General features: G+C 38.4%; 1 protein-coding gene across 1 annotated transcript in view; it reads left to right on the top strand.

Moving 5' to 3' along the window:
* LOC144648085 (uncharacterized) overlaps positions 1–27,668 on the top strand; it is a 32,963-nt gene that overhangs the window by 1,883 nt on the left and 3,412 nt on the right. The window contains exons 2-13 of the mRNA XM_078507719.1: positions 4,094–4,764; positions 5,603–5,709; positions 6,318–6,676; positions 7,413–7,688; positions 8,642–8,935; positions 13,645–13,842; positions 18,635–18,748; positions 22,724–22,859; positions 24,187–24,392; positions 25,808–25,992; positions 26,193–26,469; positions 26,500–27,347. Of these exons, the coding sequence (XP_078363845.1) occupies positions 4,094–4,764; positions 5,603–5,709; positions 6,318–6,676; positions 7,413–7,688; positions 8,642–8,935; positions 13,645–13,842; positions 18,635–18,748; positions 22,724–22,859; positions 24,187–24,392; positions 25,808–25,992; positions 26,193–26,469; positions 26,500–27,347 (3,671 nt within the window). The remainder of the gene's footprint in view (positions 1–4,093; positions 4,765–5,602; positions 5,710–6,317; positions 6,677–7,412; positions 7,689–8,641; positions 8,936–13,644; positions 13,843–18,634; positions 18,749–22,723; positions 22,860–24,186; positions 24,393–25,807; positions 25,993–26,192; positions 26,470–26,499; positions 27,348–27,668) is intronic.

Below are 27,668 nucleotides of genomic sequence, written 5' to 3'. Positions count from 1 at the left end.
AGGACTTGAAGCTAAGTCCACATTTAGTCTTCCTGTTACTTGAACACAACCAGGAAGGCATGGGCACCTAAACAATGGTCTCTTACCAAACACGAAACCATAACGTCTTTCGAAGCCTGGAGGCAAAACCTGCAATACACTCTTTCGCTCGATCGCAACTTTGCAAGCTTTCTAGCTGACGGCGTGACATGGTTGAAGAAGTCCCCTGGCAGTCCTGTACGCGGCTTCCAAGACGACGCTGAATCTGTTCCTCAAAGTAAAGTAAAGCAACGCTATGGCACCGAGCTGCGGTCCAAGTCTCTTGCTTCTCTCAAGCCTGAAATTTCCCAAGCATTGGATTCCCTCCTAAAGGAAATCCACACCACTACAGATGCTAAGATCTTGCGTTCGACAGCGTCAAAACTCAGGTTACCTTCTGTGCGATCTTGCCCCTTGTGCAAACAAGCTGGGCGCAACGGCCGCCACTTCTTAAGTAAGTGCATTTACCTACCTGCTGAAGGCCATGCATTCCTCGCAAAAGCTCGCCTCACATGCAGCTTCGATGAAGAAGTCGACCTGAGGCGGAGGTCCTGTTGTCTCCACCCTAACCTTCCGCCAGGATCGTTTCGCGTTGTGTTAGCACCAAACAATCTCCTCATTTCCACGCCCTCTATCAACACCACTGGCTTAAGCTCACCTTGGACACTGGCGTCGAAACTGTTGCTCGTAGCATTGATGCTCCAATTGTCAAAACATCCCAACAGGCCTTACAAGTGGATGGTGTTACGCCACTTGTTGTTGGTGAGACCCACCTCACCCTGTCACGAGCTGCCAAACGCCTCACACTCGATGTCCTGGTAGTTAATGACTTTGACGTTGACATTTTGGCTGCACCCAATCTTACGTTCTGCGCTCATTCACCCCTTCCACCATTGTCCTTCCTGGCGAGTATCTCGGATTGGATGTACCACCCGACTTAGGCCTTGACTGCACCCTGGCCATTGAGGCTCGCACCGATACACCATCCAACAAATGCTCCAAAGTCTCACAGCTCTGGCCTCAACCCCTTATTGCTGAAGCAGTAGCTAACAAAGTCCGGATAGTCAACAACACTACGAAGCCAAGTACAGTCCGACGCCACGAACATCTTTGCCAAGCACATCACACCACAACCTTGGATCCCCCGTCTCCTACAATTGGGTCCCACCCATTACCTTCTCCCCGCCCCTAAGGGACGCACCTTAACCAAGTCTGGCTTTTCTCTGATGCTGTCACGATTGCCCCGACAACGTCTTACCTGAAAACATCCGCAACCCCTCTATTATCGGGTACAATGGCGCATCGGGCCCTATCGAAGCTACTGTCAACAAGGGGCCTGTACAGCCCCCGCAGCGAAAGGGTCGTTTTTCTCAATATTCCTGTGATAAGCTAGTCCAGTTGCAAGAAACGTTTCAGCGCCCAGAGGACGGTGGGGTCACTGTAGAGTACCTCAATCCATCCTTTCTCGTCAAACTGCCGTCTGGTAGATTTCGCCTTGTCACTGCTTTTACAGATGTCGGTCGATACAGCAAACTACAACCATCACTGATGCCTGATATCGACTCGACTCTCCGGACCATCACCCCATGGAAGTACATAGTCTGACCTCACCCGCGCGTTCTACATGACACCGCTTTCAAAGGCTTCCATGAAATACTGTAGCGTCGCCACCCCGCTTCGCGGCATCAGAGTTTACACCAGATCTGGCATGGGAATTCCCGATTCAGAGACTGCATTAGAAGGAGGGATGTGCAGCAAAACTCGCCGACGACCTTTACTGTGGCGGCGACACTTCGCAAAAGCTCATCTCTAACTTGTCACGTATTCTCGAGGCACTTAACCGTTGCAACCTAGGAGTGTCTGCAACAAAAATTGTCATCTGCCCCAAATCAACCACAATCTTGGGCTGGATCTGACAAGGCTACCTTTCCGTGAGCCCCCATCGCATCGCTGCACTCACAAGCTGCCCTGCACCCGAGTCCATTAATGGTTTGCGTTCCTTCATTGGCGCTTACAAAGTCCTTTCCCGTGTACTCCCCCACTGCTCTCAACTCGTGGATCCTTAGCTAGTCTACAATCTCATGACCTACTTCAGTGGGATGACCACCTTCGTCAGAAATTTACCGGTGCACAAGAAGCTCTTACCTCAAACGAGGCCATTGTCCTTCCACGTGCTTCTCAGGCCCGTAGGCTGGGGGTGTTCGGTACGAACCCCCCACTGACCGAAAAGGTCCGGTCCGCGGAATGATACAGCATATTGTCCGCTTAAAAGAATTTTTTCTGACTTTATTTGTATTTATTTTCAACAAAAATAACATAATAAACGAGTACACTTTTCACCTGAATTCCCCTCTTTTTTCGGTTTTCAGACTAGAACCAAAGGCAGATCGTGACACAAATGCATCTCTTATTGATTCCACTGATTTGAATATATATTGCGGCCCGTTTTACAAATTTCAATAAGTTCTGAGAATTTGGAAGGGTAGGCTTAAGCAAACCGCTTAAAAGTTTAATTCTAGTATTCAAAAGTCTCATTTTTAAAGCCATCAACATCTGCATGTTGTGACAACTTATAATTAATGTGAGCATCGATGGGGAAAGTCGCTTGTCTAACCTTGCTATTCTATGCTTCCATTATGACACCCCTGTGCACCTTGACGCTGTTGAGCTCACTTACACCCCGTAGACAACAACCTCTGATACGTAACGGTGGTTATGGCATCCAGCCTTTAGGCTAGTACTCTAGAGCATACAAATTTTTCAGCATCGTATTTTTTCAGTTCATGCTGGAGCTTTTTTCAAGATAAAATGAAAACGGCAATATTTACTGGTAACGGATCACATATCTCTTCCCTTTCGCGATGAGATCAAGGCTCATCGCGCAAGTGAAAACTCTGGAAAATTGCAAACATGTACAATGATATGTGACGTTAAGGAAAAGCTCTTTTATATATAGGAATAAGTGAAAATAAGTGAAATCCTCTGTTGTGAAATCTTCGACTTTATGTGCTGCCAAAATACAAGTAAAATCACCATAAAGTAAAAAAAAAGGCCTCTTCAAGGGTCTTTATCTGAAAAAAAAAAAATCCCCATGGAAGCATACCCTTGCTGGATCTTCGAAAACGGCGGCCCTTACGGGCCAGTTGACCAGGTCTGCAGCTCTTCAAAAAGCGGGCTTTGTAACGCCCCTGATAGCATTTCGTGCGCACTGGTAAAGGGAATAAAGAGAAAAAATTACTAAGCAAATGTTCAGTTTGGTTTTCAAGAGAAAACGAACGTACCTGGGCAAAAACCAGGCCACGGGCCTGCCTCTGTTCCACTTTGGATTGTGACTGATGGCTCTGTGACAAAACGCTGTCTGGGAGCTACCTTGTACGTCACTTGCCAAGACCGCCTGCACCTAGCAGGCTTCTACAGCGCTAAATTACGAAAGCATCAGGTTACATGGATACCTTGCGAAGTGGAGGCGCTTTCTGTCGCAGCCGCCGTAAAGCATTTTAGCCCATTCATCATCCAATGCAAACACCGTGCCTGTGTCCTAACAGATAGAAAGCCTTGCGTTCAGGCTGTGAACAAACTTTGCCGAGGCGAATTTCCCGTCAGTCCACGAGTCACTTCATTCTCAACCACGGCCAGTAGATTCCAAGTTAGCCTCCAGCATCTCGCCGGCAACGCCAATTTACCCTAGAATGCCACGGACTCCAATGCTAGATCTGCTCCTTCATTTACGAAACCGAGAATTCAGTCGTACGTGGTATCTCCATTAAAAATCCTAGAAAATAGCATGCGCCTACTATTCACCAGCAGACCAGCATGATTCAGTGTACAAAATGAGCGCTCCGACCTACGCCGTGTGTGCGCACACTTGAAACAAGGCACACGACCATCTAAGAAATTAACTAACATTAAAGATGTAAAGCGCCATCTCAATGCCACCTCTATTTTGAAAGATGGCCTGCTTGTTGAGCAATGTCAACAATCGCTTTCCCCACCCACTGAGCTGATTGTGGTACCTCGCTCTGTACTTGATGGCCTACTCGCAGCCCTTAACATCAAATTAGATTACCCTTCAAAGCACCAACTTCAAATGGTTGTACAGCGCCACGTTTTTGCCCTGGATATGAGTACCGCCATCACCCGCGTGTCCAATTCCTGCCACACCTGTGCGTCACTTCAGAAGTTCCCTGCGCCCTTGCCAGCCAATCATCAGACGATTCACTTGACGTTGTAGGCGCGTCATTTGCAGCTGATATCATCAGGCGTTACCGCCAATTCATCCTACTTTTGAGGGAATGTACCACATGCTACCCTGTGTCCTGCCTTGTATCCGATGAAAAGAGCGGTACCCTTCGCGATGCCCTCTCCCGATTGGTCGAAGGACTATATCCCCTTTATGGTCTACAGGCAGTCATACGTGTCGACCCTGCACCCGGATTCATTTTTCTCAAGAACACCAATGCCTTACAGTACCTTTTTGTGTCGATTAAAGTAGGGCGCGTCAAGAACATCAACAAGAATCCCGCCGCCACAAAGGCAGTGCTAGAACTTGAAGAGGAGCTATTACGCCCTGTGAGTAAACTAGGCCTTACCATCGCCACAGCCCGTTTGAACTCCCGACTGCGCAGCCAAGGTCTTTCCTCCCTTGAGCTTTGGACACAGCGCAACCAGGTCACCAACGAACAAATACCCTTAAACGACCTGCAGCACATATTAGCGAAACACCAAGCCCGCAAAACCAATCACCAGGTGGGTAATGCGCTACATTATTGTTAGCATCGACGGAGAGTGGTGTTTCATTAAGAAGTTCGCCGGCTTTCAACTCAGGGCTACATCTTACAAAGTAAAAATAACCGAATGTTACAGTATACCCCCTACCATTCCACCACTGGCATACCCGACAGTCACCCCTATTTTGGATGATGACAAATGTGAAAGGACCCTTGAACAAGCTCCGCCTGATCTACCGCCCTTCCTCCACCAGACCTTCTACGCCCACCAAGCCTGGAACGGTCAGCCTCTCCCCCATGCCAAGCCGAACACCCACAAGACACAGCTTCAACCAACATAAGCCTTGTTGCAGCTGCAGTCCCTACACCTCCACAACCTATTACATGCGATTTGCCTGAACAGACTATCTCAGAGTCAAGACCTCAGCACACCCGCATACCCCCAGTGTACCTACAAGAATACATACTCGACTAGTGGGTTAAGCCAGATTATCGGGAGTTACCCAACTCGTTTAACAAACTTTGCATTTATTCTTAAACTGTTTGGTGAAAACCGAAACATTGTGTTAAACCTATAATTGTTGGATTATGCCCGTTTTGTTGTTTAAGGAAGAAGACGTTGCGCCAGCCGGCGTTGTTAGCTGCGCATGCGAATTATGCTTCATTTTTCTGACCCACTTGTTCTCCTGTTCTGAGTCGCCATCTTGTAGCAATCTTGTTGTTATTGTGATTAAACTGTTTGGAGTTGCTATTTTCGAGTCGTCTTGTCTTCATTACTTGCGTAGTGTGCAGTATTGCTGATTAGTGTTATAGTGAAACTTCAAAGTGCTTGTTAACGTAATGTTTATGTTAATCAGTGGGCAGAACAAAAATCTTTACCTTACCAAGAAGTGGATTATGATTTTTTCTCAGAGGATACATACAAAGGACACTGGAAGTTAGATGGTTCTGATCCAGATGTAAGGTCAGTTGATTTAATAGTTTTTGCAGCTAAATACGAATTTGAAGAGATTTTTACCTGCTGTCGGACCCTACCTTCCCTATGTGGAAACAACGGTCTAGTACGACTTGCCAGATCGAAACTAGAGTCTTCAGGCCTTTTCTTATCGTTGAAAAGAAAATACGTTACGTTACGTTCGGTTGCGTAAAATTAGCTTAGCGCTCGGAAATACATATACAGTAACTTTCAAATAATTTTAGGTTTTAGAGAGGGAATAACGTTAAACTGCTGACCCTTATTCAATTATCAATAAGTCCTTAAGGCAAGAACATGATTTGAAAAGCTTGACAATAAAAAATGATTTGAAGAGAACCATAAATTCAAATGTTTGTACTTTCCCCTTGCAGATAAAATGGTTTGGAGTCCTTTACAGAGGGCCGGTGCCGTAACAGCAAGGCGATGCCTTTTGGAAAAGATGTGTACGCTACTGTGCCTAACGTTAACATCGGGGTCTACACTTTTACAATTGCTTTTTGGATAAGATTTACAGAACCACGTAATCATAATGATAAATTCAATTATTTAATACACGGTTCTTCAAAAACTGGGCAAACACTTGCCCTTTATTTTAGGTTATTCAAGTCTGCAGGTAAACTGGTCCTTGGCCTCGAAGTCGAAGACAAAATGTTTGGTGTCACATTATATCGCGAAGTAGTTTTCGACTTCACTGGAAGGGAGAAAATAGTTGGGAAGTGGATTCATGTTGCCTTAACATGTCTGCAATACACGGTCAGGATTTTCGTTAATGGTCTACGAAAGTCTTTTAAATATGCAAGGTTTTGGAAGACCCCAAATTCAAGAAATGTACCTCCTAAGAAAACGTTCACTATTGGGTATTTTGATGACGCGATGAAGATGCATGGAACAATAATGGATCTTTACATCATTGGATTTCATTTGTCCCAGGACAAGATTTCCGACTTGCACAGAGGTCAGCAAACTGTTAAAAACGTTATTCTTTACGTTTCATGAAAAGGTGGAATAGCTACATATGAACTAAGGGTGTTTTTCGTGTACTCTCATGAAAGAACAAAGAAACGAAATATAGGAAGAAACAAGCAAGCAAACGAACAAGGAAGAAACGAAAAAAACAAGAAAGGCAATAAAAAGATCGGAAAGAAAGAAAGAAAGCAAGAAAGAAAGATAGAAAGAAAGAAAGAAAGAAAGCAAGAAAGCAAGATAGAAAGAAAGAAAGAAGAAAAAAGGGAGAGAGAGAGAGAGCAAGAAAGCAAGAGAGAAAGAAAGAGAGAAAGAGAGAAAAGAGAGAAAGAAAGAGAGAAAGAGAGAAAAGAGAGAAAGAAAGAGAGAAAAAGAAAAGAGAAAGAGAGAAAGAAAGAAAGAAAGAAAAAGGAAGAAAAAAGAAAGAAAGAAAGGATGGAAAGAAGAAAAGAAGGAAGTAAGAAAGAAAGAAGGAAAGAAAAAAGAAAGAAAGATTGTGATTACTAAATTGCCCATTAAGCAGGGAATAAGATATGCAATATGACGTGCTAGCTTGGTATATTATGAAGTGTCCATTTCAAAAAACTTCTTTTCATGTTTTTCCCAGTTTTTTATTAACCCATAATGGTTATTTTGGGCAGTCATATACTCATTTCTTTCTTTATTACTACTTATTTTTGTAAATTAAATTTGGGTACGAATAAAACTGTTGTTTTTGTTGTTTGTAGGTTTCCCGTTGTTCATAAACCAAAGAAAGGAAGTAAAGGGAAGTACTGTGAAGGTCACGTGGAGACAAGAATTGTGTTCTTCACATGTAGTTTTGTACGTTTATTATAGAGAGGTGTTGCCAGGGATTAACGCAAGAAGGTGGGAGGACGTTAGAGTGCCACAACTTGCGAACCACTATAACCTTGAGCTGAAATGCTTTAAGCAATTTGAAATTGCAGTAACTGGACGGAAAGCAGTTGACAAACTCAATCCCTGGAAAGTCAAGACAGGCCAAGGTAAGAAGAAAAGTATTTAAAAATGAAGTAGTTTAAAGAGGGAAGTCCTCGACTTACGTGAGTTAGATCAGCTTATAAATATACAAACTTATGAAAAACCAATCAAGTAAATCTGGAGCTTGTGTGTGAGTCAGGCTAAGGAACCTCGACTTTAATATCTGTTGAAATAAGAGACAAACTGGATTGGTAAAGAATGCCCAAATACGTTCTTGAATAGAGCTAAAATACACATTTAGAAAGAAACTCACTGTTGTGACAGTTGTCACTAAAAGCAAGCGAACGACATAAAACAAATACACTATAGTCTAAGTTTTGTGTAATTGTAAGTCAAACTATCCATTTTGAGAAAGGGAGAGGAAACATTTGCCTTTAGGCTTGTCGTTTATTCAGATTACTCGTTTTTATGTTTTAACACTTGATATTGTCAGAACAACATAGGTTTGGCAACTTTGCGTGTTAAATGCACAGATTTATTGTTTTATTTTGTCTCTTTTCTCTTTTATTATGTTTCCTTGTAAAGCGCCATAGGCAATTAATGGGTTAGGCACTGTATAGTCATGATCATGATCATCATCGTCATCGTCATCATCTTCATCATCATAACATCTGTTACAATAACTAAAGAACATAAAAATAGAAAAACAAACTCACCGTTATCACGGTTGTAACTAAGACCACGCTACCATATTTTACAAATACACTTTTGCGTATATCTAGTGTACGATTCAAAGCTATTTATTGTATTATCATAAAACGTACCCGGCATTCAAGAACAGTAGAGAAAACATGAGCCGTTAGACTAGTCGTTTTTTTTTTTTCAAATTACAAGTTTATTTTACAAATTGATATATGTCAGAACAATACATAGCCTTGGCAACTTGCACATTTATACTTGCGCTTGATATGTTCTCTAATTTTAATTTATTTAGCGACCAATTTTTTCCCGTCTTTAGATTTTCCACGGATCAAAAGCCTGGCAGTAAAGGAACGAAATGTAAACATCACATGGTTGCCTCCATTCGAAGGAGAGTGTCAAGTCTTTTGGTATCTAGTCTACTATAGAGAAGTAATTTCCGGAGAAAGCAGAGGCCAATGGAACGCAGTTAATGTTTCAAAACACAATACAACCCACTACAATCTTCAACTGCCATGCTACAAGGAATATGAAATAACAGTTACTGCATGGAGTGAAAATGGAGAAACACCTTTGAACCAAACGAAACTGTGGAAAGTCGAAACTGGAATAGGTAACTAGACTCAGTACAGAGAGCGGGGTGTGCAAGTATACTATTTTTTCATGCAACTGAAAACAAAGAAATGAAAATACATAGCTGTGTTTTGAGGTCCTCCAATAGATGTTGGATTTCCTCTTAAACATTGGTATTTTATCAGTGTTAGGTTTTAACAACCTATTTTCCTCTTGAATTAAAGGTCAAATGAACCAAAATTTCGACATTCTTTGTTTTGTCATTTTAAAGCAACCAAACACTTTAACAATCCTTTATTAAGTAAACTTAAAGAGAAATTTTGCTTTCTGCGCTTTTAAGCGCGAACTACGGCAAAATCTACGAAGATTTCCGAAGGCTCCAAGAAAACGTGTCCAAAATGACCGCGCACTGGAATGGAAGGAATGGAACGAGCTCTGAGTTTAGTGACGTCATAATTGGTTTTTGACGGCTTTGCGATCGAAAAGACGGCTGCAAAGTGAGACTGAGACAGTGTAAGAAGTATTCTTTCAGAGCTTATAGTTTTACACTGAAAATGTCAGAGGCGGACTTGGTCAGTGTCGGGTTCTGGCTGAATCCTCAGAATTGTCAGCGTCTGGCGATTGGAATTGTTCAACGTTTGACAGGATAGGACCTAAAATTTTATAAAATAGTAGTAACATCACTACTACATTGACATCTAGTTTAAAAGAGTAAATTTTTGAGCTTATGGCGGTATGATGTTTTCAAACACTGGATGGAGTTTAATTAAAATCATCGGCTACTCCACAGCTGAAATACAGGTTTCTTGGATTTGCCTGTGATCATGACTTGCGCGGCTAGAAACGATGACACAGGAAAATAACACAAAGTTCTTGGGCTAAAAGACAAATTTCTATTCATTGTTTTGTTCGTACTCGGGAGTCACAGTGGAAATACAAAAGCTCTACGTACAAAAAATTAATTTGGCTTAAAGAAGGATATTTCTAGATGCAAATTCGTAAGCTCAGGGCATCACGCAGTGTAAAAATTTTGATGAATAAATTATTGTCGTTTTCAGCTGATGAAAAAAATTGCGTTAATACAAAGCGTTTATAGACCTTTACCACGGACACAGAGAGTTTGCCTTTTATTACCTGTTTTCGTTTCATATTTTGTTATTTAGCTGGTACATTTCATTTAGTTTTCGAAATTAAGATTGCAAACCCAACCTAAATACAACGTCATAGGGTTATACGCGTCAAAAAAAAAAAAACGTGCAAGTGGAAGCCAACTAATTGGTAAGGATAGCAGGAGGGCATTTTGCGTGCGCATGCGTGCAACCGCTGTACAAAGACCGCGCGATCTTGGGAATAAAATGGCGCGGAAGATTCAAACTGTGTTTTTTTGTACTGATCATCGTCACAAAATTTAATATAGACGTGAATTTCACTAAGAAAAAGTGTTTTGTGTGTGGCAAGGCTCTTATAAAGCAGATTTTCTGGCCTGCTTCGGGATTGTTGTTGCAAATCATGGGAAAATATGTGGGACAGGTAGGAAAGCCTTCACCGACAAAAATCAAACAACCCGTAAAAAGAGGAAAACATTTATCCGTGTGCTGGAGTGTGATATATTAGGATCAAAACTTCACATCAAATCAATTGCTGTAATACAGGCAGAGTGCGCGCAGTATTATAGCTTGTCGGGAGATTTTTTCGCCTAAAGGGACGGCCATCAAAGAAAAGGGTTTTCCCTGAGGGAAAAGACATGTTTGGGTGTTCTGCACATGATAATGCACCTCACTGATGACTCCAAAGCAAAGACTGGCAAACAGGGTTTCTTGGAACAAGCACTGCAGTTCTTTAAAACACATTTAGGCGACACAGAAGTAAAACATTCGTTATAACAGAATGAACATCAATCTTAAAGAAATAAACGTTGAATAAAAAATTGAAAATAACATTGTTTATAGCTAAAAATTATTTCTAAAGACATTTTATGCAGCAGTTATTAGAACGTTTCTGAACAATATATATATCGCTTGTTCGTTTCGTGCTATTTTTTGACTGGTGATCAAGGCTAGATTTTGATAAAGGAGCCAAAAATGTACTAATTAACATAGTAAAATGTAAGCAAATAGTCTACCAGCAAAGAATTACCATAACACTTTGGAATTAAGACCGATCGCAGTCATTCTTTTCTTGTTCTATGGAATAATTGTGGTATCATCGAAATGTGAAGTTATTTTGAGCAATGCTCAAGTTTAAGGAAATAATTACAAAGGATAGTTTCTCTGTTAGAATAAACCAGCGAGAACGTACGTTAAACAAAGCTAAAAATTACCACAATTAGCCATTTTTTAACGCTACCTTCGCAGCATTAGACGATAGTTTAAGTACTTCAGGCTCCATATATAATCATTAGACGCTGGAGATCAAGGCTAGATTTTGAGATTTTCGCATCGTGAGAACGATGAAATTGCAGTTTCATGACAAATACGAACAAAATCATGACCGCTCGCCAAAACCCGGGATACTTGATTATAACATCATATAGTTAAAACTGTTGTTTTATATCTTAGTACTAAGTAGCCGTAGCGTTTTTTTCCGTTTAGATATTCCGGCTATGAAAAACATGGGCAAGGTATTTAGGTTCTCGACATTCGGTCGCCATTTTGTCCACGCGCAATGTTTAATACACATAGCCAAAGGCGATCTGATGAACGAAATGCCGACACCAAACTACGCTTGTTGTTGTCAGAAGATTAGGCAGACTCTCAGTATCGTACACAGCAAATAAAACTTAAAACACGTTCATTTTGAGCTAGAAATTAGGCCTTAAATTGTGGAAAATATGTAAACAATCGCTAGCAAAACTTCGCTGTCTTGAGCACTAGCCCATATCGACACATGCGCACGCAAAATGCCCTCCTGCTGGTAAGGATACAGAACCATCAAATTGAAGTTCTTGTCATGCTTAAGAAGCCATATTAAGAAAATAAAAGTGCTAATGATCAAAACAAATATTTTAGCTAGTTCTAGGCAGATTAAATAACCGGCACGCATACATGCATGCACAGGCGATGACGCTTTACAATGATCCCAGAAATTGCATTTTTCTTATTCATTTTAATGTTTATTTGCCTTGACTACAAAACGAATCTCCAATACATTACAAACCTACAGTATGATAAGATAAATACATTAAATCATTATGAACTTCGTCATTTAGCAACAGGAAGGCCCAGGATTGATTTCCACACCTAGTCAATACTGAAGATTGTGTGACATTTCCGTATTGAAATGGTCTGAAATGTAATGAAGTCAACACCGCTTACTAGAATCACTTCCATGCATTTATGCAACTTATCAAACAAAACATTTTAGATCAGCTAAATCAGCAATAGGGTAGAAGTTCTTTCTGAATTCTGGCTTCTCATACAAATAGGAATACGGATACCGTCACTGTTTTGTTTTTAATGGCTTGAGATAAACACCCGAATAAATATTATCAAAAGCAGTAAAATGAAGATGGCGAGTCGCGAAGGGAAAAGAAAAGAAAATTAACTTAAACTTAAATATTATCGACAACAATGCACGTCAAAGCAAACAAAGATTTCAGATAGCTCACCTTTGCAATCTAATCAAGATACTGCTGCCATCGGTGTCCCTTATGGAAAGGTTTCAAAAGTTATGACACTAATCGGCCGTCACTCGTCAAATTCAACATCAGTCAACTTAGTCTGCCATCACGTATGCCGACTTTCGAATACACGTACAACGGTAAAAAAGTTCTTTAAGCGAGCTCACAATTATCCAGTACATCATTCTCCCCTGAACCAAAAACTCTGTTTAACTGTACGTTAGAAATCAAACGCGTTTTGCCGATGGATGCTCTTAAAGTTGATTCAGTACTCATGACAATCAAAGATGGCGTACTGAAACTGAGTAAACAACAAAGTGCCTAGTTCCCAGTGCTACTCGGTTGGAGTAATCGTAACATTGCCCGTCCACGGGCCACAACATATAGGCGTCACCGCCTAAAAAAGGTGCAAAATCATTATCTTCCATCATAATTGAGATGCCTCGCGATCTGATCTTGCAATACAACAACAGTGACGTCTTAATTTGTGTTTCCGCAACCTCACTGGAACGAGGTTGGTGTTTACGACAATTTCCCCGAGCTCTCTACGATTATAAAAGCCAAAAAAGCATTTATCAACTCAAAATATCTCTGCGATGCAAAGTCCAATTACTTTGAAACTTCGGAATATGTTTATTTGGTTCTTAATCAGCACTTTGGTTTGAAATAAATAAAAAATTCTGGTTCATTTGACCTTAAATAGCTCATAGATACCTTCGTGATCATAGCTAAGAAATACATAAAGAAACAAAACCAGTGCCGTCACTATTGCTACTAAGAAGAAGTAGCTACCAAAGCGCATTGAGCTTTGTAAATGCGCCATATAAGCACCTATATCATTCATCCATTCATCTATTACACTATTATGTAACTTTAACAGGTATTTGATTACGAGACATATAACATGAACCTTTCCGCGAGTCGTTTATTCGAATGACATGCTTTATATTTTACATGTGTCAGAATGATTCATATCTGTCACCTAAGCATCATCTGTTCAAAAGGTCATCAAGAATAGTAGCTGCACACCCAGCAGACCATCTTCGCCAATCATCATAATCTTCACCACTTTTGTTCAAAATGACAATTCTAGCCAATCTAATATCTATCTTTATTGGATAAATATATAGGTAAACTATCAGGTCCTGTTGTTGAAAACAAAGTAATGGAAATATATGGTTGCGATGTGAATTTCACATGGAGCCCTCCAGTGGGCAGTGGATGTCCTCTTTCGATGTACATAATACACTTGAGAGAAATGCTATCAGTAGGCAACAAAGCTGACTGGCGTCAAATCCTTATCACCCAGCTTAACAAGACCTCTTATCTGTCATGGTCAGAAAAAATCAAAGAAATTTTGGCCACAGCCAAAAACTCATACTTTGTCAGTTTGAGGGCCTAGGTATGTAACTGAAAGATATGAAGTTAGTTTTTCGAAATATTCAAATTTACGGCAGAAAACCACGAATAACGGTAATCGTACCGGAAGCTCAAATTTCACTTCTCGACAATCCGAAATTTCACGCTTTACAGCTTCTCACTACCCAGACGTTTCAACCGCTGTAAACCTTTCCTTACCTTAGTTGCATAGATTGACTCTTCCTTTATTGAAATATAGTTAGTATTTTTATCTCTGATTATTTCTGAGCCAGCTGAGCCTCGATTAAGTAGACACATTTTTCTCATTTAGGAAAAAGGCTAAAATAATCCAAATTCAGTGAGGAAAAAAGCTGACCGGTAGTGCTTCAAATCTTCTGATATTTTAGCCAAAGAGAGTCCAGTCGTTGACTTTTAGGTTTATGGTTTCAAAAGTGTAGGATCTAGTAGCAGTTTTTAACAAAGGTCGATCAAAGGTCGACAAAATTACAATTCCGCGGCTTTGAAAAGAACAACTGAAACACGTGACACGAAACACGCAATAGAGTAATTTGTATATTTTTTGGGCAAAGACAACACGGTAAAATTAGCTTTGAAGTTTTATACGTTTGAGACTTAAGAAAAATAGTATTTATCCTAAAGATTGCCTACAATAGAAGAAATACCAAAAATAACAGCACTTGAACTCTCCCTGATGTTCGTCACGCACGAGCGACTTGGAGCGGCGAATGACAAAAATATTTTCCATTGATTCAAAGTAAGTCATATTCTGAAATAAGAAAAATCTATTTTCTTTAAACTTTGCCCACCAATCTGTCTTAACTAAAAAACGAAACAGCTTTCATATTTGCAAATATCGCAAGAAATATTTTTTTAAGAATTACATTCAATTGGACCACGACCGGCGGCCTATTTTTAGCAATGGCGACAACTAAAAATAGGAAAAAACGTCGAGTCACCGCTTCGAAAATTTATGCTCCAATTTTAGGAATTGTCTTAACTCTCCTGGAATAAATTGGACCTTTATCTGTATAAAGCACGCAATTTTGGCTCGTTAAAAAGAAACAAACAATACGGAATATTTTTGATTTGAAGTGTACTTGGCCATCTGACGCCAACGGCTCAAAAAAATTGCACATTTTCAACGGGTCATTGCGCAAAAGTCCAACTACTTCCGCATTACATTTGTTTCCATACCAACTAAAAAGAAGTCAAAGAGTATGGAAATGGAAAAATATGTTGTGGTTTAAGCGAGCTTTTAGTGCAACCAGGCGGCAACTTGGCTTATGTTGCGAACATGTTTTGTTTACATTGCAACAGCGGCCAGTTGCTCACGCGAAACCAATTTAGCATAAACAACACAATATTTCGTAAACATTGTAACCTTACAAAACTTTATATCCGCTCACATAATAAAACATCATTTAAAACTCGAAAACCTTAGCAGCTAGCGAGTCAGCAAAAAAAATACTGTCGCCTACCTGCAAGCCGGTGAGACAACAAAATTCATTGTCAGGTCCGCCATGGCCATGTTATTGGATTCCACATTTCTTTCTGGTTTTCGTCAACCATAGTATCCGCAAAAAGATTCAAACGGTAAACATAACACACATAACATAACATTGAACATACCACATGATTGTGATAACTGAAACAAATGAAAGAAAGTTGCGGGCAACACATCCCAAGAAATCAAGCGATCACAACAGATCGGCTTGAACAGTTGATTGAAAGTTGCGTCACGCAATCTAACCTGAATCCAACTGCCTTATGGGCGAACTGAATAATTATTGTCCAAGAATCGGACTGTCCAAAATATCGGCTCTAAATATTTTTAACAGATGTATATGTCCTCGTGTGCACCATTTTGGTATGTTTATTAGAAACGAAGCTTACGTATTAAGCTGAAAACGTATTTAGCTGAAAGAAAACCCAAACAGTCCTATTCGCGGACGGGTTTTTTCATTTCCCGGTTGGGCGGGTTCGTTAAGGGGGGGGTGGGGGGGGGGGGGTGTAATAGAGCTCAATTTGACCTCATCATCTATTCCTTCTTACGGAGAAAGAAGTAGGGTGGAAATTATCAGAAGGATAGAAAAACCCTGCACATTTTCTGGCCACACTAAAAATATAGCCAACGAAAAAGTGAACAAGACATTTTTGCCTAGAAAAATTTTCCACTCAGCCATTAAAGGAAATCTATAAGCTTATACTACCGTAATGTGAGATACGTTTACAAACCTGATCTTGTCGGCCATGTGCACATTTAGCACATCTCTGCTTCTAATGGCTTTTTTATCACCACGGTGAGTGGGATATTAGAAAGGCCCGTGCTGTTTTGAATATTTCCTATGAAAAACTAGAATGGCGATGCTTGGGACTTATATAATTTCGCCTTTCTTTGATGAAGACAATCCAAATACACCTGCTCTTGCAAAAACTAGTTCGTGCTCTAACAGAAATGCCACGAAATTAAATGGTTTGCTATAAGATCATTGCAGTCTCCAAGACGAACGAGCTCGGTTATCCCCCTCGATTGCCGCAACTTCCTCTATACTTTGAAGTGTGAAACAAAAAGCGCATCTCCTCCATTTGTTTTGTAAGTTGATAATGCTTCGCGAGAACAACAACGAAGTATGAATGACAATTGCGTGGCGGCGTGGTTTGTAAAGACTTATTTGTGTTCCACTTTTTATTTCTTTCTTACTTACCTTTATCGTTTACTAGAACAATTTATTATTTTGAAAAAGCGGGTTTTTTTGTATTTGAAAAGCGAGCCTAAAATTTCAAATTTGGAAGCATCCAGATGTAGATGTACAGGAAGTGGTCGAAAACAAGAAATCAAACAAATACGTCGGTCAAAAATATTTACAGCCCATATTTTGGACAGTCCGATTCTTGGACAATAATTATTCAGTTCGCCCATAAGGCAGTTGGATTCAGGTTAGATTGCGTGACGCAACTTTCAATCAACTGTTCAAGCCGATCTGTTGTGATCGCTTGATTTCTTGGGATGTGTTGCCCGCAACTTTCTTTCATTTGTTTCAGTTATCACAATCATGTGGTATGTTCAATGTTATGTTATGTGTGTTATGTTTACCGTTTGAAACTTTCTGCGGATACTATGGTTGACGAAAACCAGAAAGAAATGTGAAATCCAATAACATGGCCATGGCGGACCTGACAATGAATTTTGTTGTCTCACCGGCTTGCAGGTAGGCGACAGTATTTTTTTTTTGCTGACTCGCTAGCTGCTAAGGTTTTCGAGTTTTAAATGATGTTTTATTGTGTGAGCTGATATAAAGTTTTGTAAAGTTACAATGTTTACGAAATATTGTGTTGTTTATGCTAAATTCTTTTCGCTTGAGCAACTGCCCGCTGTTGCAATGTAAACAAAACATGTTCGCAACATAAGCCAAGTTGCCGCCTGGTTGCACTAAAAGCTCGCTTAAACCACAACATATTTTTTCATTTCCATACTCTTTGACTTCTTTTTAGTTGGTATGGAAACAAATGTAATGCGGAAGTAGTTGGACTTTTGCGCAGTGATCCGTTGAAAATGTGCCATTTTTTCGAACCGTTCGCGTCAATGGCCAAGTAGACTTCAAATCAAAAATATTTCGTATTAATAGTTTCTTTTAAACGAATCAAAATTGTGTGCTTTATACAGATAAAGGTCCCCAATTTATTCCAGGAGAGTTAAGACAATTTCTAAAGTTAGCGCATAAATTTTTGAAGCGGTGACTCGATTTTCACTTGTCGCCATTGCTAAAAATAGGCCGGTTGTGGTCTAAATGAATAAAATATTAAAACATATATCTTACGATACTTGCAAATATGAAAGCTGTTTCGTTTTTTAGTTAAGACAGATTTGTGGGCAAAGTTTAAAGAAAATAGATTTTTCTTTTTTCAGAATATAGCTTACTTTGAATCAATGGAAAATATTTTTGTCATTCGCCGCTCCAAGTCGCTCGTGCGTGACGAACATCAGGGAGAGTTCAAGTGCTGTTATTTTTGGTATTTCTTCTATTGTAGGCAATCTTTAGGATAAATACTATTTTTCTAAAGTCTCAAACGTATAAAACTTCAAAGCTAATTTTACCGTGTTGTCTTTGCCCAAAAAATATACAAATTACTCTATTGCGTGTTTCGTGTCACGTGTTTCAGTTGTTCTTTTCAAAGCCGCGGAATTGTAATTTTGTCGACCTTTGATCGACCTTTGTTAAAAACTGCTACTAGATCCTACACTTTTGAAACCATAAACCTAAAAGTCAACGACTGGACTCTCTTTGGCTAAAATATCAGAAGATTTGAAGCACTACCGGTCAGCTTTTTTCCTCACTGAATTTGGATTATTTTAGCCTTTTTCCTAAATGAGAAAAATGTGTCTACTTAATCGAGGCTCAGCTGGCTCAGAAATAATCAGAGATAAAAATACTAACTATATTTCAATAAAGGAAGAGTCAATCTATGCAACTAAGGTAAGGAAAGGTTTACAGCGGTTGAAACGTCTGGGTAGTAAGAAGCTGAAAAGCGTGAAATTTCGGATTGTCGAGAAGTGAAATTTGAGCTTCCGGTACGATTACCGTTATTCGTGGTTTTCTGCCGTAAATTTGAATATTTCGAAAAACTAACTTCATATCTTTCAGTTACATACCTAGGCCCTCAAACTGACAAAGTATGAGTTTTTGGCTGTGGCCAAAATTTCTTTGATTTCTTTGATTTTTTCTGACCATGACACTTATGTCATACCACTTAAATGTGACACGGAGTACGAGATTGCAATGTCCGCAAAAGATGAAGAACGGAAAAGTGGCATGTCAAACTCCTGGCGCGTAAAAACCAAGTCAGCTACAACAGGTATATATGTTAACATTTTAAATTTGTTTTCTCGATTTATCTTTTTATGATTTACGTAGATTACTAACATTAATTATACCAGTTTTGTAAATTAATAATATTGTTGATAGAACTTTTAATCTGTTTTAAGACCTATGGCACGTCTTGATATATTTGCTGTGATTTTTGCTCCTGGTAAAATTCGGTTTTCCTGTACTTTATACGAATAGTGGAATTTTATATGAAAGCTAATGTCTTGAATAAACAAGGTTTTTTTTAAGGACGTTAATCGTTTTTTTTTTCAAGAAAGGGAAAGTGTCATTTCAAACACCTTGCACGTTAAAACCAAGTCAGCTGCAACAAGTTTATATTTCAACACTTTGATTACTTTTGTCTATTTATATTAATTTTTGTATGATACATATATCTTTTGTCTGACGAAAAAAATATTGTTAGTTAGTTCAAAATGTTAATTAATCGGGCGTGGCCGATTTATAGTTTACCCTTTGGTCGTCCTAGACGATAGTCTCCTGTCGGCTAAAAATGACGGGGATAGCCTGGGCCAATCGGTTTCATTTCAGTTTTGACAGTAAATCGTTGTAGGAACACTGGGTCGACTTTTGGGCTAATCTGCAATCTAATTCTCTTCTTTGCTTCGGCGGGAGGACAGAGAAAATAGCTTAAGGGGTAAAGTACTAATAATCACCATTGTGAAACTGTAGTTGCTTTGACAAGTTGAAGCTATTTTTGTAAATAAAAGGCCTAACGTCATTCATGTCACGCAATGTTTTTGTGGGAAACTTTGAAACTAGACGCTTTGCTGGTTTCTACAAATAGCAGTGTGATCTGGCGGTACATTTTTTTGAGGCGGACTCCACTTTAAAACTATTTTTTATATATTTAGCAAGAAGTATGTCGATTTTCATTTCCCCACAGTTGGGCGTCAAAGTCGCCAGTCACAAAGAGTAGAATGTTTGCACAACATGGTTTGGATATATTTAGATTTGACTAGTGACGTTAGTAAGACACTTCTCAAGACGTCAGCAAAACATTGGCAATGTACAGTATTGGTGTGAACTTGAATGGAATTTTTTACGAGATCAGTAAAGCTATCGAATGAAAAGATGACTTGAAAATGAAAACTTTGAATAATTATAATTAAATACCGATTGAATTTCAGATGAGAAATTCCGGAAGTGACATCTGTGTTCAAAATAGGAATTTTTGTACAACTTAAAGTTCCGAAAAAAAAGACCACATGTTTTGTAAAAATCACAGAAAAACATGATCAGGAAAACAAAACAGGCCAATGGGTTTTATTCACGAAAATACAACTTTCTTTAGAAAGAGTTTGTAAACAAGACAATGGAATCGAATTATATTTCACACGAAATTTGCATACATTTGAACTTGCAAAAAAGAAGTATCTCTGCCGAGACATAATAGCGAGACCTTACATTAATAATTATTGTATTCTGATCTGATTGTTATTTTTTATGCATTAACTATTTGAAAGTGGTTTTCATCGATGAAAACAAAACGGTTTTTCATTCACTGCTTGAAGTATTTATAGAAGTATTAATCAAATTACATTCTGCACGAAATATTTTGTATCCATTTGTCCCGAAACTTTGAGGAAATTGAAATCTTTGTGGACAGTACTGCATAAAAGCAGTTCATAGAATTGTATAAAAAGATAAGAACCATATTGATAAAGGAATTTTTAAAACTTTATATTGGCTCATTTTGACGAAATTCAGGATTTTCAAAGACTGCCAGTAAACGGCTGTATCTTGTCTGTCTCTAACGATTTTGCTACGGTTTCGAACGAGCTAATTTTTCAACATGATATCATGGTAGCGGGCAGAAGTCGGTTCGTTCTGAATTTTTCAATACGGTATACAAGTTACAGGTCAATATACAGACCCTCTGTGCAGTAAAAAACGTTTTGGGAACAAACCATTGTGAACTTATTTTCTATGTTGATCAGTAAAAATTCTTAGTACGACATGGGGTTTGTTATCAAGTTCGTTAGTACGTTAATACTGCAAGGTGTATAACCTCAGAGAGTTATTATCAAGTGTTTTTTGTTTTATTAACGGTTTATACTCTAAGGTCTTGGTATGGGAGATCAAAATTAAGGCAAATTTCTGTTATTATCTGATTGCTTGGCACCGATTAGTACGATACTGAATTGTTTAGGAAATGTAAACAAACATTAAATTGAATGAGAGTAGAAAGGGAGGGACAGGTGAGGGTGAAAGGCTAAGGAGATGGAAAGGGAGGGAGAATTAAAATCCATGCTTAGTTATATCATGCAACCTTTGACTTCTGTTGTTTTCTCACAAGAACAAAACTTAAGGTGGGGTTTTACCTGAATTTGAATGGAACTTTAAGAGATTTAAAGCTGATTTCCAGTCCGTACTGCGCATACTCGGGGTTTGTTTTCGTTTTTGTTTTGAATTCGTTGAAACGTTACACTTCGGTGACAGCATACATGAAGTTTTTTAGTCCGCCATTACAGTTCGTTTCGTTCAAGAATTTCCGATGAGCTGAAACGTCGGTTTGAAATAACGTCAATGTTTCTCTACTCTTTATTATTTGTTTTGCAAGGATATCTGGCGTTAATTATGAAGAAAAAGGTAAGTTTGTCGCGGAATTTTTAGTTTTGCTTGTAAACATTCCTTCGTGTGGGCTCACATAAACATTGCAGCCAAGATTGCGCAGTACGGACTGGAATTCATCTTTAAAGAAGGGATTGAAGAAAAGAATGGAAACACCTCCAAACAGTTGACCCCCTCGCAAGAGCACTCCGGGTTGTCAGGAGACTGTTTGGTGTCCGTCCACCAATTTTTAACTTCAAATTCAAATTTTAAAATCACATTAAATCTCCAATATTTCTTATTTGTCTAAATTTTACTAATCCTTTGAGAAAAACTATCGCCTCCCAGACATCCCCCAAAATCGTCCAAAAATTAACAAAATACTGCCAAACATATATATATGGGATAAGTAAAGCTTTTTGGATTCCTTGAAACGCGGCTGAAATGGTTTTTAGTGTTTTCCAGCCCTTATACTTTGGGTCAGTACTACTATTCTTCATCAGTTGCTATTACAGTAATGGTATGAAACAAATACCTAATCATTGGTCAATAAATTGTGATCATTTTCTTGACAATAGTAGTTACCTGATTAGGAGTTGTATACTGTTCCATTAAAGTGTAAGGGCTGGAAAATACTGAAATGCGTCAGCCACCTAAAGCGTTGGAAAAATTGGTCTTCAGGTAAAAACCCCGCCTTTATTAAGTATTGCGAAAAGGTTGCACTTTGCTAAGTGTTACCAATTTATATTTTCTAGACGTCTAGTTCAATCGTTTATTTGTATTGTGCGAAATATATTTTTATAAATTGAGACCATTATGTCATTAAGTAAAAATGCAATCTTGAAAACATTCCAGATTTTCATTATTAAATAGAAACACAAACAAATTTTTTTACAAATTTGGGAAAACAAGCCTGTCAAAATGACGTTGCCATGGTGATTTCAAGTTACTGGCACAATAACTAATCCTACCAAATTATTGCGAGATAAATTTTAGATAAACGCGCAAAGTTTGGCAGCGTTTGGTTGAATCTTGAAAAAGTAATAAGCGTCCAAAGTCAGCGCGGGCCTCAAAAGCCCCCCCCCCCAGGCCTGAATAGGTTTAAGTGATTGTTTTACCAGTGATTTTTACTGTACTGTACCCTGCCTTTCAAGTCAAAACAGATAGCTAATTATTAAGCGCCCGATATTAAGCTTCTCAAGCTTCTCAAACTTCTTGTTTCTATTTAATTTAACAATTTACTTGGAGCACATTAAATGAGGGATGTCATCTGATAAGCCTTAGGTTTGGCTGCATCACGTGACGTGTTTAAACAAATCACGAGCAAGAAACATGTTTGGTGGATTAAAATTATTGGTATTATTTTCCATAGAAACAACAGGCGGAAGAGGAGAAACAGGCAATTCTTTGGGGAAAACAGTTGGTGTAATTGCTGGAAGTGTTGCTCTCGTTGTCATGATAATTGTGGGGATCGGTTGCTACGGGAAGAAAACAAGAAATAGAAAACTTAAAGTCCACCTGTCTAAAAGGTAATTCGGTAGATATCATGTCATTTGCTATTTGATTTTAACTTGTGGATTAGGAACGTTTTTTTTTCATTTTTCTCAAACAATTTTAGCATTATAATTTTTTTTTGGAATTTCCTACGATAAAGTTTCACCGATAGTACACCGATATCAAATGAATGAGGTTATGTGTTTAGGTTGAAAAAATTGTGTTGAATCGGAGGAGAAGTTTAGTTATATACGTGAAATTTAGATTGTATATTAACTTCCCCGGCAGCTTGGCACAGCTGATGCTTCTTTTCTCCACAATAAATAAATTTGTTCTATCGATTTCAAGGGATTGACAATAAACTTATTATTGGAATGAATGAAATGATCCTCGCATTGTGAAATCAATTTAAGCATTTCCATTTTTTTAGACTGAAAAAAATTAAGGATACAACGGGATTTGAACCCGTGACCTCGGGATACCGGTGCGTTACCGTTATTATTGCTACTAAAACTAAGTTATTTTAACTTATAACATTCATCGATTTCGAAACACGACATCCCAACTTTAAGCGACTGATACTTCACGTTTTGCTCGGTCGGGTAATTTAAAAAAAAAAAAAAACGATTTTTAAAAAAGTAGGTTCGCTCGACATCGGTTTTACCAAAGCGAAGAAATAATGATGTCATCGTATGTGCATTTTACCCATTTAATCAAGATTTATCTCTTTTAAAGATCTTCAAGACTGCAAAGTTTGACAAATTATCTGAGAGCATTTTCGATAAAAATATTGTTCCTCATTAATTTTTACTCACAGAAATAACGTCTTAAAGGAGGAAGTTTTTTTATTTAAAAGCTAACCGGTTAGTTATTTTTTTCATTTTAACTTTTATCCTGAAATCTAATATGTAATACACTATATCTAAATTCCAACCCCTCATGAAATTAAGAGCGCAAAATATAAAAAAAGTAAAGGGAGTTCGACTTTCAAAGTTTAATTGCCGTACGATTTCACTGTTGACTGTTTTATTTCATAAGTTTGTTTTGTCTATGTTGTGGTTAAGATTTATCTTTGTTATAAAAAAATTCCAACTGGTCTGATTTTTATTTTCATTGTCTCATATAAATTGCCACAACCTGAAACAAAGGAAAAAAAAACAACAAACTGGTTTGAAAAGGTTTTAACCAAAAATAATTTTAAACCATAATGAATTTTACACCTGCCAAATGTAACTGGCGCCAGTGACTTTGATCCTTATTGAAGGAAATGAGAAATGAAGAAAATAACAATGCTAAAAAAATGCAAAATAAAATGTGTGTGTGGAGCACCAGGCTAAATGACATTTAAATTTTGTTATTCAGGTCTAAGTCTGACATCATTCCCTTAATGCAACGTGAAGTTCCTCCCGAACGTATAATTTTTTTGGAGGAACTGGGACGAGGGGCTTTTGGTAAAGTCAATAAAGGAGCTCTCAAAGAATTACCAACAGTAGAAGTATTTTACAAGCCCAGGCACCAAAGGGTGGAGATCAAAGAAGGGAAAATGGTTGCCATAAAAACTTTACTTGGTGAGTGAACACGTAACAGATGACTTGATTGATATATTGATTGATTGATTGATTATTTGATTGATTGATTGATTGATTGCTTGATCAGTAATAGTAATAGTATATCTTTATTGCGCGTTACTCTCCAAAGGGAGGTATTGGTCTGTTTACAATAAAAGTTTTGACATTAACTAATACATTTTAAAAAAATAACAAAAACTAGATTCTTATACAATTCATTTTAAAAAGAAAAATTATAATGTTGATTGTGTTTGTAAGTTAAGAAGCTCTTTTCTGTTTTGAAATATTAAATGTATATATTTACCTACTACTTTTGATGTATCGTTGTTATCAGCTCTAAGTAGGTACTTAGTCCTCTTGTTTTCACTTAAATATATGTAACTCATATCAATCTTTGAAATCTGAGAACAAATAAGAATAAGTAAGAATAAGTAAGTGAGTGAGTGATGGACGGACGGACAGACGGATTGATTGATGAATGAATGAATGAATAAATGATCGATTGAATGAATGATCGAATGAATGAATGAATGAATTAATTAATAAATAAATGATAGATGGATACTTTATTCATATATCTTTGCAACCCGAAGGTTGAATTATGTCATATTAAAAAATAGGGCAATAAAAGCAACAAATACTTAAAATATCAAATTCTAAAAAATGCAAAATTCTAAAAACTATATAATACTAGCGTGCTGATCGATCGATCGAATGAATGAATGAATGAATAAATAAATGAGTGGGTGAATGGATGGATGGATGGTCGATCGGTTAATCGAATAATTAATTGAGGAAATGAGTGAGTGAGTGTCATTGAACAAGCGTTAGGAACTGTGACTCTTTATAATTCTCGGTAAGGACAAATCCCTCACTTCAGTTTCGTTAGCTGTTCTGTAGAGCCGTTTAACAGAGCGGGCTTTTTTGGCACAGAAGACTCTGCAACCGTTAGCATGGCATGTCAGCATGCGTTGGGCTAGTCTTATAACCTACGAGGAGTTCACGGGCTTTGTAGCCTGTTTGAGTGTTCGGAGCACAACTTACGTGCTTCGCTATGTAGGCTGTCTTTTGCCTGTCTGTCCGTGGCACGGTGGGTACACCACAGACACCGGCCACTAAGACAAGGCAGGGGTTTGACAGCCGAGCGAACCTTGTGTTTTTGCTAAAAAAACTTACACAATGGGACTTCACGAAATACTTGCATATATATTTTTACATTTATTATTATTATTATTATTATTATTATTATTATTATTATTATTATTATTATTATTATTATATCTCTTACCATCCTACCAGTAATCCATCTTTTGATCTTAGAGTTGATTCACATTTGGACACTTCTTAATGATTTCAACATCCGCTATCACATGGGCTTGTTCAATTATGTCCTTTATATTTTCATGTAATTTCAGAAACAGTTGGCGAGGAAGGCAAAGGACTTTTCCTGCAGGAAATCGAATTCATGAAGCAAATTGGTACTCACAGGAATGTTCTCAGCATGCTTGGCTACTGGGTAAAGTCAGAACCCATCATGTTAATCTTGGAATATGCTCCACACGGCGATCTTCTTCACTGGCTAAGAAGCAAAAGACAACAGGTAAGAAAATATTAATTCCTTTAAGAGGTAGCAGCAACAATGGTTTCTTTAACTTGAGGGGAAAAAGCACAATTTGGATATCATTACTAGCTGAAAAAAGTCACAAGTTTCAACAAAGCTACCAGTGACTATACACCGACAGCCTAAACTTAATAGAGTTCCTCATACTTGACGAAAGGAGTTTTCTTTCAATTGCATAGGTCACTGAGTTCAAGAACAGTATCGATGGGGAAATTTTCAAAGATTTGGCACAAATCAGAAGAGAGCTTAACATTGCCTGCACCGAACGACCAGGAAGGTCAGCTGAAAATGAAAGGTCCCTTAACTTTATCACTGTAAAAGAAGAAGCACTGATGAGAATGAAGGTAGTTTTTAAAACAGCAGCAGCAGCAGCAGCAGCAGCAGCAGCAGCAGCAGAAGTAGAAGAAGAAGAAGAAGAAGAAGAAGAAGAAGAAGAAGAAGAAGGAGAGGGGGGAGGTTAAAAAGATGACGAAGAAGAAATGGAAGCAGAAAAAGAAGTAGAAGAACAAGAAGCGGACTTAGAAAAAGATTATGATGAAGAAGTTGAACGTGAAAAAGAGTATGCACAAGCGAAGAGAGTAGAAAAAGATGAACAAACGGAAGAAAAAGCAGAAGTAGTAGTAGAAGAAGAAGAAGGAAGAAGAGAAGGAGGTAAAGAAGATGACGAAGAGGAAGTGGAAGAAGAAAAAGAAGTAGAAGAACAAGAAACGAACTTAGAAAAAGATTATGATGAAGAAGTTGAACGTGAAGAAGAGTATGCACAAGCGAAGAGAGAAGAAAAAGATGAACAAGCGGAAGGAAAAGCAAAAGTAGTACAAGAAGAAGAAGAAGAAGAAGAAGAAACACAACAACAACTACAAGAACAAGAACAAGAACTAGAGACTGCACAAGTCGGTCCTTATTACAGAAGTCACAGCAGTCTGGAAGAAGAAGAAACACAACAACAACTACAAGAACAAGAACAAGAACTAGAGACTCCACAAGTGGGTTCTTATTACAGAAGTCACAGCAGTCTGGAACGTGATGAGCAAATGGAAGAGGAAAAGTTTCAAGGTAAGACAAAGGGAGGCAAAGAGATTAATGAGGAGAGTGAACGCAGATATCCTGATCAGAGCATCTCCTTGGAAGTATCACGGCCTTCTGGAATTGACAAAAAGGAACGTCACATCTGTGGCCAAAGTGGGTTCCAAAAAAAGTTGATGCCAACTGAAAAGGAACGAAAGGAAGTGAATATAAACATGCCCCAGGATAATCTCCTTGGCGACTTGAAGCAAGATGAAAACTTTCATTCCAAGGATCTACTTTGTTTTGCTTGGCAAATAGCAAAAGGAATGGTAAGTTATGTCACCTAAGAGACTCCTGACCAGGCTTTTAGCCAGGTGGGAGTCCAGGAGTCCTATTGACAGCCACTTTTCAGAGGAAATTAATAAATAACTGTTTACAGAGGGTTTTTTTTATCAAATTTGGAAATCTTTAGATACCGTTGCACTCATAACTGCAGAAAAACACCTTGCATGCTTTTCAGGCGCTCTTATGGGGACAAAGTGAGGCCTTATAAAAACTTTGGACTCCCACGTTTTAAATCCTGGCTAAAAGCCTGCTCCTGACGATATAGTTCTCTTTTTGCCTTCTCATGTCATCATTACCTTCTTTTC

The sequence above is a fragment of the Oculina patagonica genome, chromosome 4, assembly GCF_052425735.1.
Source record: "Oculina patagonica isolate OP01 chromosome 4, crgOcupat, whole genome shotgun sequence".
Lineage (NCBI taxonomy): Eukaryota > Metazoa > Cnidaria > Anthozoa > Scleractinia > Oculinidae > Oculina > Oculina patagonica.
This window is presented reverse-complemented; position numbering and strand designations above follow the sequence as displayed.